The following is a 16,900-nucleotide window of genomic DNA, read 5'->3' on the forward strand; positions in this document are numbered from 1 at the left end:
CACTAACGTCAAACCTCCTCCCTTAGTGAACTACGACATATCCACGGCCAAAGACCTACTCCTATTGGCCGGCTCTCAGGAGGAGCAGCAACGATGGGTCAGCCGGCTAATCAGACGCATCCCGAGGAAACACCCTGGACCCGCCTCCGTGGCCCAAGCCCCCGAGCCACCTTCCCACTCCTCCCCCCGACTCTCCCCTGGCGCCTCCCCCCGCAACTCTCCAAGCCTGTCCCCCCACCGCGGAGCCATCAAGGTCCAGCCCAGTCGCCAGCAGACTCAGCCTGCAGGGAAGCCCAGGTAAGACTATTGATGGGTAAAGAGGGTGGCTTTCAGACCTGGGTTCAAATTGTTTTGGAAATCTTTCAAATAGTTTCAGTATTTGCTTGAGCCTGCCCGGAATGCCAGATCGGCGGTGTTTGCGCTTTTGGGGCTATTCCGTTGGTTGCACAAGACAAGCTCAATCAAGCAATATTAACCATTTACACTCGTGGGAATTTGCCTATATGGATAGGGCTAAATATAAATGTTTCTTACAGAAGAAATATGAAAACGCATATGCATAACCATGGTAAGCTATTAAATGGGAACAGTTTGGAAAATGATTAGACTAAAGGTGAGGACAAAACAGTTAGTCTGACAGAAGACTGAATCCAAACATTATACTGTAGATTTTATGTTCATTTTACATTAACTGTACTTTTTGATGCATTTGTTGATAATGAAATCAGAAAATACTCTGGTTAAATAAAGTACATACATTCAGTAGCATGAAATAACACATTTGAGGTAGGTGCAACATAAAACAAACAAATGACAAGGGTTTGAGTGAGAGGTCTAACAATTCATCCCTAAGGTGTGGGTTGAGGTCAGGGCTCGGTGCAGGCCAGTCAAGTTCTTCCACACCGATCTCAACAAGCCATTTCTGTATGGACCTCGATTTGTACACGGGGGCTTTGTCATGCTGAAACAGGAAAGGGCCTTCCCCAAACTGTTGCCACAAAGTTGGAAGCACAGTGTTAAAACCTCTTTGAGCTAGGTGTCCCGCTAGCGTTCCACTACGACAACATCCAATGAAATTGCAGAGCGCGATATTCAAAATACAAAAATAGTTGTATGAAACATTCATGAAAATACAAGTGTCATACATCATTCTTTAGCTTAGAATCTTGGTAATCGAACCGCTTTGTTCGATTTACAATAGGCTTTACAGCGAAAGCATTTGATTATCTGAGGACAGCGCCCGCATACACCTGCATTAAAAACATTTTTCAAACCAGCAGAGGCGCCACAAAAATCAGAAATAGCGATAAAATAAAACACTTACCTTTGAAGATCTTCCTCTGTTTGCAATCCCAAGGGTCCCATCTACACAACAAATGGTTGTTTTGTTCGATAAAGTCCTTCTTTATATCCCAAAAAGGTCAGGTTTGTTGGTGCGTTTGATTTAGTAATCCACCCGATCCACTCCTTCAACATGCAGACAAAGGAATCCCAAAAGTTATCGGTAAACTTCGTCCAAACAAGTCAAACAACGTTTCTAATCAATCCTCAGGTACCCTAATATGTAAATAAATGATCAAATTTAAGACTGAATGAAGTATGTTCAATACCGGAGATAAATAATGAAGTGCGCGCCCTCATTCACGCGCTCCACAAGACTAGAGTCCTAATGAGGGACACCTTGAAAAACTACAACTACTTGTTCATTTTTCAAAAAACAAGCCTGAAACCTTTTCTAAAGACTGTTAACATCCAGTGGAAGGCATAGGTACTGCAATCTGGGCACTTTTTGGTTGGAAATCCAATATGCCAACATAGGAATGGCCTGGGAGCTAAAAAAACATGTTTTCCAGATAGATTTTCCTCTGGTTTTCACCTGCCATATCAGTTATGTTATACTCACAGACATTATTTTAACAGTTGTAGAAACTTCAGAGTGTTTTCTATGCTAACAATTATATGCATATTCTAGCTTCTGGGCCTGAGTAACAGGCAGTTTACTTTGGGCACGTCAGTCATCCAAACTTCCGAATACCCCCCTAGCCTTAAGAAGTTTAAGATTTCCCATCTCTAGAACTAAGGGGCCTAGGCCGAACCATGAAAAACAGCCCCAGACCATTATTCCTCCTCTACCAAACTTTACAGTTGGCACAATGCATTGGGGCAGGTAGCGTTCTCCTGGCATCCGCCAAACCCAGATTCGTCCATCGGACTGCCAGATGGTGAAGTGTGATTCATCACTCCAGAGAACGCATTTCCACTGCTCCAGAGTCCATTGGCGGCAAGCTTTACACCACTCCAGCTGATGCTTGGCATTGCTCATGGTGATCTTAGTCTTGTGTYCGGCTGCTCGGCCATGGAAACCCATTTCATGAAGCTCCCGACAAACAGTTCTTATGCTGACGTTGCTTCCAGAGGCAGTTTGGAGCTGTGAATGTTGCATCTGAGGATAGATTATTTTCACGGGCTACTACTATTATTTTTGTGGCCTACTACTTCATGGCTGAGCCACTGTTGCTTCGAGACGTTTCCACTTCACAATAACAGCACTTACGGTTGACCGGGGCCACTCTAGAGGGACAGAAATGTATTGACTTGGTCAATGCTTTTGATACGGTAGACCATTCCATTCTTGTGGGCTGGCTAAGGAGTATTGGTGTCTCTGAGGGGTCTTTGGCCTGGTTTGCAAACTACCTCTCTCAAAGWGTGCAGTTTATAAAGTCAGAACATCTTCTGTCTCAGCCACTGCCTGTCACCAAGGGAGTACCCCACGYCTCGATCCTAAGCCCCACGCTCTTCTCAATTTACATCAACAACATAGCTCAAGCAGTAGGAAGCTCTCTCTCATCCATTTATATGCAGATACAGTCTTATACTCAGCTGGCCCCTCCTCGGATTTTGTGTTAAACGCTCTACAACAAAGATTCTTAGTGTCCAAAAAGCTTTCTCTGCCCTTAACCTTGTTCTGAACACCTCCAAAACAAAGGCCATGTGGTTTGGTAAGAAGAATGCCCCTCCCCACCGCTGTGATTACRACCTCTGAGGGTTTAGAGCTTGAGGTAGTCACCCCATACAAGTACTTGGGAGTATGGATAGACTGTACACCTTCTGTCAGCACATATCAAAGCTGCAGGCTAAGGTTAAATCTACACTTGGTTTCCTCTATCGTAATCGCTTCTCTTTCACCCCAGCTTCCAAACTAACCCTGATTCAGATGACCATCCTACCCATGCTAGATTACGGAGACGTAATTTATAGATTGGCATGCAAGGGTYCTCTCGAGCGGCTAGATGTTCTTTACCATTTGGCCATCAGATTTGCCACAAATGCTCCTTTATAGGACACATCACTGCACTCTATACTCCTCTGGAAACTGGTCATCTCTATATACCCGTCGCAATGCTTATTTATAAAACCCTCTAAGGCCTCACTCCCCCCTTTCTCAGATACCTACTGCAGCCCTCATCCTCCACTTACAACACCCGTTCTGCCAGTCACATTCTGTTAATGGACCCCAATGGTCCCCAAAGCACACACATCCCTGGGTCGCTCCTCTTTTCAGTTCGCTGCAGCTAGCTCTGTTCTGCCATGGCCATCTCAGTCGCTGAATTAACATTGCTTTATTTTCTGAAATGTAAAATAAACAATTATTTACAGCAAAAGAAACAGCAATGTTTTGAACAAATCACTATTAAAGACTAATGTTGTGATGATGGAAATGTAAAACAAATTAAATAAACAATATTTTCCTGCAAAAGATAATACAGTGGTATAGAACAACACGGATGGGGCATGCAGGTAGGCTGCAAAAGGACTAACAGTTCTTAGCAGGTCTTCTGGAGAAAAATCAACATTTTTGTTTCACACTGTCCTGGTGTGGAGGACCTTCTGTTTCACACTGTCCTGGTGTGGAGGACCTTCTGTTTCACACTGTCCTGGTGTGGATGGACCTTCTGTTTCACACTGTCCTGGTGTGGAGGACCTTCTGTTTCACACTGTCCTGGTGTGGAGGACCTTCTGTTTCACACTGCCCTGGTGTGGAGGACCTTCTGTTTTACACTGCCCTGGCTTGTGTAGTGCACTGTAACAGAGAGATAGTGGTCCTGACAGAGGCTGGTCCAGCCGTCTGATGTGATGGCCAGCTTTCGCACGTCCTTCAGCTCAGTGATCACATTGGCCTTTTCTACACCATACCAGGTAGGAATGAATGTGTCACTGAGGTAACTCCTGGAGGGAGGGGTATATTTGGGGTTGAGTTCCTTGCTCATCTCCCTACAGTAAAAAAAAAAAAAAAGTTTTCATGTGTTGAATTATCATTATTGAATTCTTGTGTTATGTATTGTATTGTGGAGTGATGGGACTAACATACAACCCTTTTATACTACTATATCCCAAAAATGAATACAACTCAATATATATGGACAGACTGTTCCCTAAAGCCCTTGGACTCCACTGTTGTAAAGGGCTGTAGGCCTTTCACTATGACCTTGGTCACGGCTAGGTGTCACTCATTCACCAACCTCCTCAGTCATCCTCCCACTAGATGCCAGTGTGAAGGGGCTTTGGGCTTGTCTTTGGCTTGGACCCACTCCTCCCTGTAATACCGCTGGTCCAAGCCAAAGACAAGCCCAAAGCCCCTTCACACTGGCAGCTAGTGGGAGGATGACTGGTTGGTTCATTGTAGCTGCAACTTTAACAAGTGTGGCGGATGAATCAGAATTAGTTGGGTAACATAGATAATATGCTTATGTGAGATACTTGTCATTAGAATGTATCCTTTTGGACTATAGTGTTGGCATTTGCACTTTTCCCTAAGCCGGGTCTCAGTCACTTGGGGCCCAGAGAGGGGAGAGGTCAGGCTTGTCTTTCACATGTCCCTGGTGCTAACATTGTCTTCATATGTGAATGTGTCTTTACCTATTCTTAAACCATGTGAAGGGATGGCGTGATTAATGTGGAACCAATTACTTGTCGCCACAATGTCTGTGCGCCAGTCACTCCCTCCTTTTCCCATTGGGGGAGGTGTATGGCAGTGTCTGGAAACATTGTATGTCCTCTGATCTTACACTTATCCTGGGATAGTGTATGACCTAGAGGCTCACTCCCCTCAATGAGCTTGTCCAGGAGTGGGGTCAAGAGGGGGTTTACTTGAGAAGGGAGTATCTAGAGTTGATCATTGATATATGCCATTAGATGAGTTAGTGTTTTTGTACTATGAAGTACCAGGAACGAGATTAGAACCTCATCTGAGGGACCAAACTGAACAATAATTTATAGCGAATGTTATCTGGCTAAGGGATACTCCTTTCTCAAGAAAAATTATTTATTTGTGAACAGTTCCTAAGATCTGTGGTTCGTCATGTAAGTTGAGAGGGGTGTATCTTGGCTATAAAATATCTTTGTATTTTTCTGTAGTCACTTCTCAACGGTTCATTAGAAATAGTGAATTGTTGAAAGTCACATGCTATTGCAAAGCTTATTATTATAAAAATATGGAGTTTAAGTATAACTCTGACTGGTGTGTAGTTCGTAACTCTCCTAATTTGCTAAAGCAGAAATATGCCACCACACAAGAAAGTTGCAAAATCTTTAAATGGGTTATTGAATTTATGAACGCACCCATAGCTTAACAATCAGCTGGCTAATGGTTCCTTTTTATCATGAACCCATGTTCGCATAATTTAGTTAACTCCGTGTGTGGGCTCCAGGCTGCTAGCATYCATACCTAACATAGATCGGACAACGAGAGATGAACTACAAGCTAGGCAGTCGAAAACTGCATTTCTCTGCCTGTACATGATCCACTTTCGATAGATGTTTGGACAGATTGCTCGTGTTTCCTCCCTTACAAGCAAAAGTCTTGTTGCACTTGTGGCAACGAGCACTGTCAGCATTGACTCTGGTGAAGTGTAACCACACTTTTGAACATTTAGTTCTCTCAGCCATGGTCACTAATTAAGAGCAGGGTGCTGTGTGTGCTGTAGCCCCAGAGATCTCTTTTCTGGATTGGGAATAGCCTAAATGCATCATAAAAAATGCATTTTATTGCAAATTAGAAACGGTTGGTGAGATCAAATGGGCAAGATAACGTTTATGTAGCAATAATAAATAGGAAATGTATTTTCTTAATTTCTCCAGTACCGAAAGCAGAACCGATAACATCGGAGTCCGTTTAATATCGAGATTTTGGTACCCATCCCTAATCTCACCCATGTTCATTGTTCATCTATCTCATCTTTATCTTGTTTATTTTTAACGTGTAGTATAGGAGTGCACGTGTCAGCATATTCATGCTGAGAACTCTCCACAGTAATCACATGATGATGATACTTTTCTTTCAGACCAGAGCTATCTCACTCAGCTCCATGTCTGTTCAAGTAATTTAGCTAATTTATTGTAGGAACTAATCTGCAATCTTGGCATAATGTTTTTGGAGCTACTTAAGTTTAATATGGACAGTACTTATCCCAAACTAGGTCACATAACCCTATGGGGTGGTTTCCCGGAAACAGGTTAAGCCTAGTCCTGGATTTAAACACAGTTTCATTGGAGATTCTCCATTGAGTTTACTTAGTTGGCAGATATTTTCTCAGTTCTGCTTTCAGCTTAACACTATTCAGGGCTTGACATTAACTTTTTTAGCCACTGCCCCTTTAAGGCTCTCCTGGAGGAAGGTTGGTCACTCTTAGTAGCCTATAAAACATTGCAATATTAGAATCACAACAAAATACTTTTTATGTCTTTAATAAAATAATTCCCTCCAGGGCTTGACATAAAGGGCGTTCCGTCGTCCAAAGGGATGATAGAAAAATAGGTATGCGGTTCATAACAGACTGGGACAGTTCTGGGTTGACATATCCAAAATTCATACAATCACTGCAAATACAAAAATCATTATCATTTTTAAAAAATGGAACAAATTAGACCGATTGGCATAAATTGTTGATAAAGTTTTATTTATTTATATTATAAGCTCAACAAAGTATGCATGGCTGTAGGCTACGCATGAATGTTCCAAAATACAATTAGCGGAAAACACAATTTTCAAAAGCGCACGGCTTGCAGAGCGGTTTCACGAGACGGATGAAAATATCCTTTAGAAACCTCTTAAGGATCTGACCCTTTTTAAACTTTTCTTCTAAAATGACATACACAATCTAACTGCCTGTAGCTCAGGACCTGAAGCAAGGATATGCATATTATTGATACCATTTGAAAGGAAACACTGAAGTTTGTGGAAATGTGAAATGAATGTAGGAGAATGACACATTAATCTGTAAAAGATAATAAAAAATAAAAAAAATAGTATTTTTTTCCCTTCATCTTTGTAATGCAAGATTGTAATGCCTAATGTATTATTCCAGTTTAGGCACAATTTAGATTTTGGACACTAGATGGCAGCAGTGTATGTGCGAAGGTTTAGACTGATCCAATGAACCGTTGCATTTCTGTTCAAGTCTGCCCTAATGTGCCTAATTGGTTTATTGTTACATTTTCAAGTTCATAACTGAACTCTCCTCAAACAATAGCATGGTATTCTTTCACTGTAATAGCTACTGTAAATTGGACAGTGCAGTTAGATTATCAAGAATTTAAGCCTTCTGCCAATATCAGATGTGTCTATGTCCTTGGAAATGTTCTTGTTACTTACAACCTCATGCTAATCACATTAGCGCACATTAGCTCAACCGTCCCGCGGGGGACACACACCGATCCTGTAGAGCTTTTAAGAAAGACGGGAGATCTAAATATGCATGAACTAGCATGGGTACTAACATGACTCGGACTATGCCTTTGGCTGCTGGACAATAAAATAACTCGGAAAACCAATAGAACATGAGAGAAATTCTGATTTCAATAGCGTACTAAGTGTTAATAAAATAATTCCCTCAGCATTTCTGTGGTCGTATTTTGGCTAGGTTAGGCTACTTTGAAACAAGGTAAGACAGTCTTCATAAAATGACAATGTCCAGGTTTTAAACAATTAAATTCATGGTTAAATAGTTTCAAAATGCTGACCGCGTCCGCTCAGATTCAAGGTGAGTGATGTGCGGTGCGTAACAGGCACTTCACTCATCATTGACGTTTTGCTTCATTCATGTGACCGACCAATACTGGGTCATGCATGTAACAGACCAATACCTCACGAGGCGTCTTCTCTCGAAGCTGAGACCTTAAAACTGAGATTTCTTTCTCAAAACAAGGTAATGGGCATACTGCCAAATTGCAGACACTGATAGTGAGGATTCGTTCAATCAGCCACTTGCATGAACACAAATTGGTTATTAGAAAAGCACAAACTTAATTATTTCCATGCCACGCTGTTCTTGTGTGTGTTTGTGCACGCACAATTATCTGAATAAATTGACTTAATCGAGCAAAATGCCATTATTCATTTGTACTTATTTTTCTCCTCTCTCTTTACAGCTTACCTCTATAATACAATGGTTTGGTGTATCCTCTCACATCATGTGGACTTTGACTGGAGCCTGGACACACAGTGGAACACACACCTACTTGCCTTGTTCTCAAATGGCACCCTATGGCTCTGGTCAAAAGTAGTGCACTATATAGGGAATAGGGTGCCATTTGAGACACACCCAAAGACTGCAAAACGCCAAGCATTTACAAATATTTTAAGGGAAGAGGGTAAAGGTTAATGTTGCATTTACAGTGCCTTCGGAAAGTACTCAGACCCTTGACTTTTTCCACATTTTGTTACGTTACAGCCTTAGTCTAAAATCGATTAAATAAATAAAAAATRCTCAGCAATCTACACACAATACCCCAGAATGGGTACATTTTTGCAAATGTATTAAAGATAAAAAACAGAAACCTTAATTACATAAATATTTAGACCCTTTGCTACGAGATTTGAAATTGAGCTCAGGTGCATCCTGTTTCCATTAATCACCCTTGATGTTTCTACAACTTTATTGGAATCCACCTGTGGTAAATTCAATTGATTGGACATGATTTGGAAAGGCACACACCTTTCTATATATAGGGCCCACAGTTGACAGTGCATGTCCGAGTAAAATCCAAGCCATGAGGTCGAAGGAATTGTCTGTAGAGCTCTGAGACAGGATTGCGTCGAGGCACAGATCTGGGGAAGGGTACGAAAACATTTCTGCAGCATTGAAGGTTGCCAAGAACACAGTGGCCTCCATTCTTAAATGGAAGAAATTTGGAACCACCAAGACTCTTCCTAGACCTAGCTGCCCAGCCAAACTGAGCAATAGGGGGAGAAGGGCCTTGGTCAGGTAGGTGACCAAGAACTCGATGGTCACTCTGACAGAGCTCAAGAGTTCCTTTGTGGAGATGTGAGAACCTTGCAGAAGGACAACCATATCTGCAGCACTCCACCAATTAGGCCTTTATGGTATAGTGGCCAGATTGAAGCCACTCCTCAGTAAAACGCTCATGACAGCCTGCTTGGAGATTGCCAAAAAGCACATAAAGGACTCTCAGACCATGAGAAACAATATTTTCTTGTCTGATGAAACCAAGATTGAACTTTTTGGCCTGAATGCCAAGCGTCATGTCTGGAGGAAACCGGGCAGCATCATGCTGTGTGGATGTTTTTCAGCGACAGGGAATTAGAGACTAGTCAGGATCGTGGAAAAGATGAACAGATCAAAGTACAGAGATTCTTGATGAAAACCTGCTCCAGATTGCTTAGGACCTCAGACTGGGGCGAAGGTTCACCTTCCAACAGGACAATGACCCTAAGCACACAGCCAAGTCTCTGAATATCCTTGAGTGGCCCAGCCAGAGCCCGGACTTGAACACGATAGAACATCTCTGGAGAGACTTGAAAATACCTGACAGAGTTTGAGAGGATCTGCAGAGAAGAATGTGAGAAACTCCCCAAATACACGTGTGCCAAGCTTGTAGCGTCATACACAAGATGACTATGCTGTAATCCCTGCCAAAGGTGCTTCAACAAAGTACTGACTAAAGGGTCTGAATCCTTATGTAAATGTGATTTATTTTTTATATTTCTTACAAATTAGCAAACATGTCTAAACCTGTTTTTGCTTTGTCATTATGGGGTATTGTGTATTGATGAGGGGGAAAACGATGTAATCCATTTTAGAATAAGGCTGTATCGTAACAAAAAATGTGGAAAAAGTCAAGGGGTCTGAATACTTTCCGAAAGCACTGTATGTAAGCATTGCAGTCTGACTCACATCTGTCTCAGTAAACCAAATGGTTTCACATTTTGCCTTATACAGTGTAGTCTGGCCCCAGATCTCTTTGTGCTGTCCATTGCTGTGTCATTGTTACGCCAATGGCACAAACAGATCTGTGACCAGGCTTTATACAGTATTCATGTCATAGCAAATGTCTATTTCATGACTTCATGGATTGAGAAAAGCAAATACGTTGCAGGTCGCTCTAGAACTGCCTTATTTTATAAATGATTCCTGCCATGATGAAATACATAGACATACACTGAGTGTACAAAACATTAAGGACACCTTCCTAATATTGAGTTGCGCCCCCTTTTGCCATCAGAACAGCTTCAATTCGATGAGGCATGCTCTCTACAAAGTGTCAAGCGTTCCACAGGGATGCTGTCCATGTTGACTCCGATGCTTCCCGCAGGTGTGTCAAGTTGGCTGGTAGTGGATCTCTACTCCGAATAGCTTGTTTCATCTCATTCCACAGATGCTCAATTGGATTGAGATTTGGTGACTGGGCAGGCCACTGCTGTAAACTGAATTCGTGTCAGCCTATTTTGTCCTCTTTCAGTTCTTGACACACTCAAACCGGTGCGCCTTGCACCTACTACCATACCGTGTTCAAAGGCACTGAAATCTTTTGTCTTTCTCGTTCACCTGCTGAATAGCACACATACACAATCCATGTCTCAATTGTCTCAATGCTCAGAAATCCTTCTTTAACCTGTCTCTTCCCCTTCATCTACACTGATTGAAGTGGATTTAACAGGTGACATCAATAAGGGATCATAGATTTCACCTGGTCAGTCTATGTCATGGAAAGAGGTGTTCCTTATGTTTTGTACACTCAGTGTATATCTACCTGTCTTTAACATAGAAATAGAATGAATGGCCGCCAAACATTATGGCTTAATAGACCTGAATGGGGGCATCCGTTCTATTCATTCTAATTCTATGGTCTTTACATGCCTGGGTGATCCTCAGAAACTATATTATTGTTGTATATATTATTGGTGTTGTATTAAGTATGTTTGTGAGAGTGTATTGCCACATAAAGATATGTGACAATTGTATTTCCCTGTAATGTTACAAGATGGGCTATGTATGAAGAAAGAAATGGGCAAGATTGAAATCTGGGGTCAGTCCACAATTGATAGTCAGATGAGTGCATTGCTTCATTCAAATCAGTAAGTGTGTTGTAGCCTGGTCCCAGGTCTGTTTGTGCTGTCTTGCCAACAATAACGACAATAGTAGCAAGACCGCACAAACATCTGGGTCCAGGCTAAAGTGTTTGTCTTTATGACAAAATAAGGTGAACCATGATGTACAATATGGGAATATTKTTTCGCAGTCGCCCCAATCATATAGAGTAAAGTTGTCCCTAGATGCATTTCCCCCAATAATGGTTAAGGTAAAGGATTGTGGGAGGGAAAGCTGATCCTAGATCTGTACCTAGCAGAAACTTCACTCCGGAGCTTCTCGCTCCTCAGTTCACAGGCTTCTGTAAACTATGGTGACCCTCAGACAGAACTGTATCAATATAATTCTGTACTGTATTGTACCATATGACTGCCTGTCCACTACATAGCTTGTTTAACAGAATTCTACTGTACTCTATAAGACATCAACAGGGAATATTTATTTATTGTGCATTTACTTGTATTGCCTATCATTTTGCTTTGGAAAAGTTAAGACACTTTTTTCCCGATCCGTTTTCCAAACACTATGTTCTGGGACCAAAATGTGTTATTAAGACAAAAGACCAGTGGATAAGACATTGTTAGTGGTTTCACAAGTCAGGGACATACTCATCAGGGCACGCAACAAAATACATTTTAAAGACATTTTCCAAATTAAGATGAGCGTTTCTTATTGGACAAGTACAGTTAGTCCCTCCATGTTTCAGTCCGTTTTCTGTCATTTGGTGCCTAAAGAACATGACCCAGGTGACTGACTCTCCTCTCCAAAGCTCATTCCACCTTTTTGACACCTCTTCTGTAGTGGAATATCATGGCCAGCACACATCCATTGAGCGATGACAAGACAGCAAACCGGGTAAGAACTGAGCGAATTAAAGAACCAAGCGTTACAAACTGATCACAGTATGAGCTCATTTCCTAATGTTTATAACCACAGAAAAGTATCTTCTATGTCTATTGCATAGATCAGACAAAGACATAGAGTTGGTTAGAGGATGCACTTGGTCCAAAGCATGCTTGAACAAAGGTATGAGATGAGCTCTCTAATTACTAGTCGAGCACATCTTTATGAACTAAGATCACATTGATTGCCATGTTTCTACAAAGCAGGCAGTAGATACTGACCTTATGTCTGTCGTCACGATTGTATTGAACATCTTTTCTAAAACATGATTTGAGTGTGAAAACGAACCTTCCAAACAGTCAGTAATCACGTTTCCATAACTGCCAATCTCATCATGTAGACTAGCCTAACCGCACACTGTATCTGTGAGCTGTTATCTAGAGAGCATGTACCAAGACCAGAGTAGGCACATTTACTATTTAACACAACAGTCTTTGTGACAAAATTATCAGTAGAGTTGAAAATGCGATGGAAACACATTGAACTTTAGATTTACATTCGGTACATGTAAACAAAAAAGTCAATTATATGTGCACTATGTCATCATGCACTGATTTGCATCTGCAATTTGTTGGTGGGGAAATGTGCATATTTTCTTTATGCAGATTCTAGAATATTTGCATGAAAATCTGTCACCAATTGGATGGAAACCTAGCTAGTGATACCTCTATTACTGTAATAAATTACGAAAGGGTGAACTATTCCTTTAAAGCTGGAATCCGTAGCAGTGAAACTCCCACTTCTGTTTGCGATATATTACAAAGCATTACTTAAAACAGCAAACACATTTTTTTCCCCCTCTGACATCATTGCATGCACGATGGTACATACTTTGCTGTTCTATGATTTWAAAAAAATACCACAATACAGGATGCTCCTCTGCCCCGTTTCAAAAACAATAACAAATGTACCTGGGGGGACCAGTGTCGCTGTTTCACCTTATGCGAATCTCCGCTTTAAGTATTCAGACCCCACAATACCGAAGGACCAATGGAAGAGGCACGCTGTTCTAGTGCCAGACCTGTGGTCAGATTCCCTACCCTTAATCCTGAAGTGTACACCTGTTCACTCCCCCCTATGGATTTAAAAGCAGTGGAAAGGTGTAAGTATTGAGAGTTTCCACTATTTCCTTCCACCAATCCATGGACCACAGCCCCTCTACCCCTCTCCCTTGGTGTGATACTCACCCAGGCAGGTGTAGAAGGATATGCTCCAAGCGAGGGCACTGACCCCGGATGAGTCCTTGGACTGATACAGGCACTGGGCGGAGGTAAACTTACTGCTGGCACTGATGAAGGTACAGGCGCTCTGATGGGGTCGAAACAGGACCAAGACCACAGACATCAATATTTAACACCTACTAGGTAAGAACTGAGGCAGACCAGTACTAACACACCTGATGGAACTAAGGGCTTCATAATCGGGTTGTGTTGGGCTGGAACAAAAGCCTGCAAACGCGCTGTGGGCCCGCAGAATCAGGATATAAGACCTATACAGATGCTTCACAAATCATTTTACAAGAAAAAATACCTAAGAGCTGAATGATTTCTGGAGCATCTCTGTAGACCATTATAATGTGTTTATGATTTGTCCAATAAGCCTTAGTTGTTGTTTTTTAAGTGGGACCTAAAGTACTGTATTCACCATGGCCAGATCAATGATTCAATCTTATCGTGTGGCAAGTTTCCATCCCCCTACAAATCTACAGTGGAACATTAAAGACTACAACAGTTGACAGTGAACAATGTTGGTAATTTCTCAGTGATTGGTTGGAGTTGTCATAATAATATAAAATTGTATCAGTGAAACATTGTAATTGGTCAGATCTGCCTGGGCATCTGCATTCTGATTGAGTGGAGGATACAGTGCAATGTAAATCATGCTGCGCTTGATGTTCCCATTGTAGTAAAGGATGAGCAAAAGCAGGACGGTGTCTAAAACAAAAATACAGTGTACATCAATTTCAAACTCTTACTTCATACTTTACAGTATTCCCTTTGGAATTACCGGGATTTCTGCATAAATTGGTCATAAAATTTGATCTGATCTTCATCTAAGTCACAACAATAGACAGACGCACAGTGTGCTTAAACTAATAATACACAAATTATTGTCTTTTTCTTGTCTATATTGAATATATAATTTAAACATTCATAGTGTAGGTTGAAAAAAGTATGTGAACCCCAAGGCTAATGACTTCTCCAAAAGCCAATTGGAGTCAGGAATCCGCTAACGTGGAGTCCAATCAATAAGACGAGATTGGAGATGTTGGTTAGAGCTGCCTTGCCCTATAAAAAAACACTCCAAAAATTTAYGTTTTCTATTCACTAGAAGCATTGCCTGATGTGAACCAAGACTTGAACAAAAGAGATCTCAGAAGACCTAAGATTAGGAATTGTTGACTTGTATAAAGCTGTAAAAGGTTGCAAAAGTATCTCTAAAAGCCTTGATGTTCATCAGTCCACAATAAGACAAATTGTCTATAAATGGAGAAAGTTCAGCACTGTTGCTACTCTACCTAGTAGTGTCTGTCCTGCAAAGATGACTGCAAGAGCACAGCACAGAATGCTCAATGAGGTTAAGAATAATCCTAGAGTGTCAGCTAAAGACTTACAGAAATCTCTGGAACATGCTAACATCTCTGTTGACAAGTCTACGATATGTAAAACACTAAACAAGAATGGTGTTCATGGGAGGACAACACGGAAGAAGCCACTGCTGTCCAAAAAACATTACTGCACGTCTGAAGTTCGCAAAAGAGCACCTGGATGTTCCACAACGCTACTGGTAAAATATTCTGTGGACAGATGAAACTAAGTGTGGAGAAAAAAAGGCACAGCACACCAAAAATGAATTCCCAAGAATGAAGACATTTTGCAGGAGAATGTAAGGATATCTGTCCGCCAGTTGAAGCTCAACAGAAGTTGGGTGATGCAACAGGACAACGACCCAAAACACGGAAGTAAATCAACAACCGAATGGCTTCAACATAAGAAAATATGCCTTCTGGAGTGGCCCAGTCAGTCCTGACCTTAATCCGATTGAGATGCTATGGCATGACCTCAAGAGAGCGGTTCACACCAGACATCCCAAGAATATTGCTTAACTGAAACAGTTTTGTAAAGAGGAATGGTCCAAAATTCCTCTTGGCCGTTGTGCAGGTCTGATCCGCAACTATAGAAAACATTTGGTTGAGGTTATTGCTGCCAAAGAAAGGTCAACCAGTTATTAAATCCAAGGGTTCACATACTTTTCCCACCCTCCACTGTGAATGTTTACATGGTGTGTTCAACAAAGACATGAAAACGTATAATTTGTTGGTGTGTTATTAGATAAAGCAGACTGTGTTTGTCTATTGTTGTGACTTAGATGAAGATCAGATCAAATGTGATGACCAATTTCTACATAAATCCAGGTAATTCCAAAGGATTCACACACTTTTTCTTTCCACTGTATGTATACTGTAGCTAAAGTAATACTAAGTGTATGTTGTGTAGTAAGCAGTTAGTAGTCCATGTGCCGCACCCTAATAAGTTGGTCTATTTTCACCATTGTAAACACATTGTTCGTGGCCAGTGTGTGTTTGTTTGCCAATAACCAGTTTTAGAGAAATGCAATCATTGAATATTGTAAGAGCTTTCATTGTCTGTTTATATGTAAGAACAGCCCATGTTCTGAATTCTGTCGCTGTACATTTCAAAACTGCTGAACAAATAGTTCAATTGACTACATCCATCATCTCTCGCTCATTAACGTCTTAATCTAAATGACGGATTGCCTCTTATCCGCTTGTCGTTCCCTTATGCCATAATTTGTCCACCTCAATTGTCAGTCGAAACCACATTTGTTTAAGCAAGTCAGCCATATCAGCTATGTTTTTCTAAAAGACAGTAAATGAGGCTGAATGAACTGTAGCAGTGGTAAGGTGTTGGGACGGCTGTGGGACTCTGCTGTTGGGACAGCTTTATGTAGGCCCTAACATTTTGTGGGCACCGTTTGTCACCGTTATAGTGCAATTAATGTATTGTTTAGTGTTGTTGCTTTGCTGGCATTCATCACACATTTTTTTGTTTGCCTAATCAAGATTTACAAACTAAAATCGACACTGCTCCTCCCCTTCATCTACACTGATTGAAGTGGATTTAACAAGTGACAGCAATAAGGGATCATAGCTTTCACCTGCATTCACCTGGTCAGTCTGTCATGGAAAGAGCAGATGTTCTTAATGTTTTGTACACTGTATATTTCATACAATATACAACCAAAATATTGGGCCTAACTAGTAGTAGTAGGCTACATGATCTGTGTCATTGTGCATGAGTGCGTCTTTCTCTGTGGTTTTCTTCCTACCCCGACTGCACCACAGAAGATGATCTGTCATTTGTCACAGACATAAAAAGCACTCGAACCAGAACTTTTAGCAAATAAGTCCATTTTCAGGTTTTGACTGAGTGACTGGCAGAATCAGAGCTGGTCTCATTCTCTTTGATGATGGGTGTTTGACTTTTAATGTGAATTAACATCTTCCTTCCTTCCTTCCTTTTTCCCCCCTGTTGGTAAAAACTACACGGCGACCTCTGATTGGACGTGGAGCGGCAACAGCATGCGGA

The 16,900-nt window shown here is 41.4% G+C and overlaps 1 protein-coding gene across 1 annotated transcript in view; it reads left to right on the forward strand.

The window, feature by feature from the left end:
- Positions 1 to 12,284, forward strand: part of LOC111972970 (rho-associated protein kinase 2-like) — a 57,889-nt gene extending 45,605 nt beyond the window's left edge. The window contains 2 exon segments of the mRNA XM_070446778.1: positions 27 to 297; positions 8,428 to 12,284. Coding sequence (XP_070302879.1) covers positions 27 to 297; positions 8,428 to 8,440 — 284 coding nt within the window. The 3' untranslated portion in view covers positions 8,441 to 12,284.
- The last annotated feature ends 4,616 nt before the right edge of the window (positions 12,285 to 16,900 follow it).

Source organism: Salvelinus sp. IW2-2015, linkage group LG14 (assembly GCF_002910315.2).
Source record: "Salvelinus sp. IW2-2015 linkage group LG14, ASM291031v2, whole genome shotgun sequence".
Classification (NCBI taxonomy): domain Eukaryota; kingdom Metazoa; phylum Chordata; class Actinopteri; order Salmoniformes; family Salmonidae; genus Salvelinus; species Salvelinus sp. IW2-2015.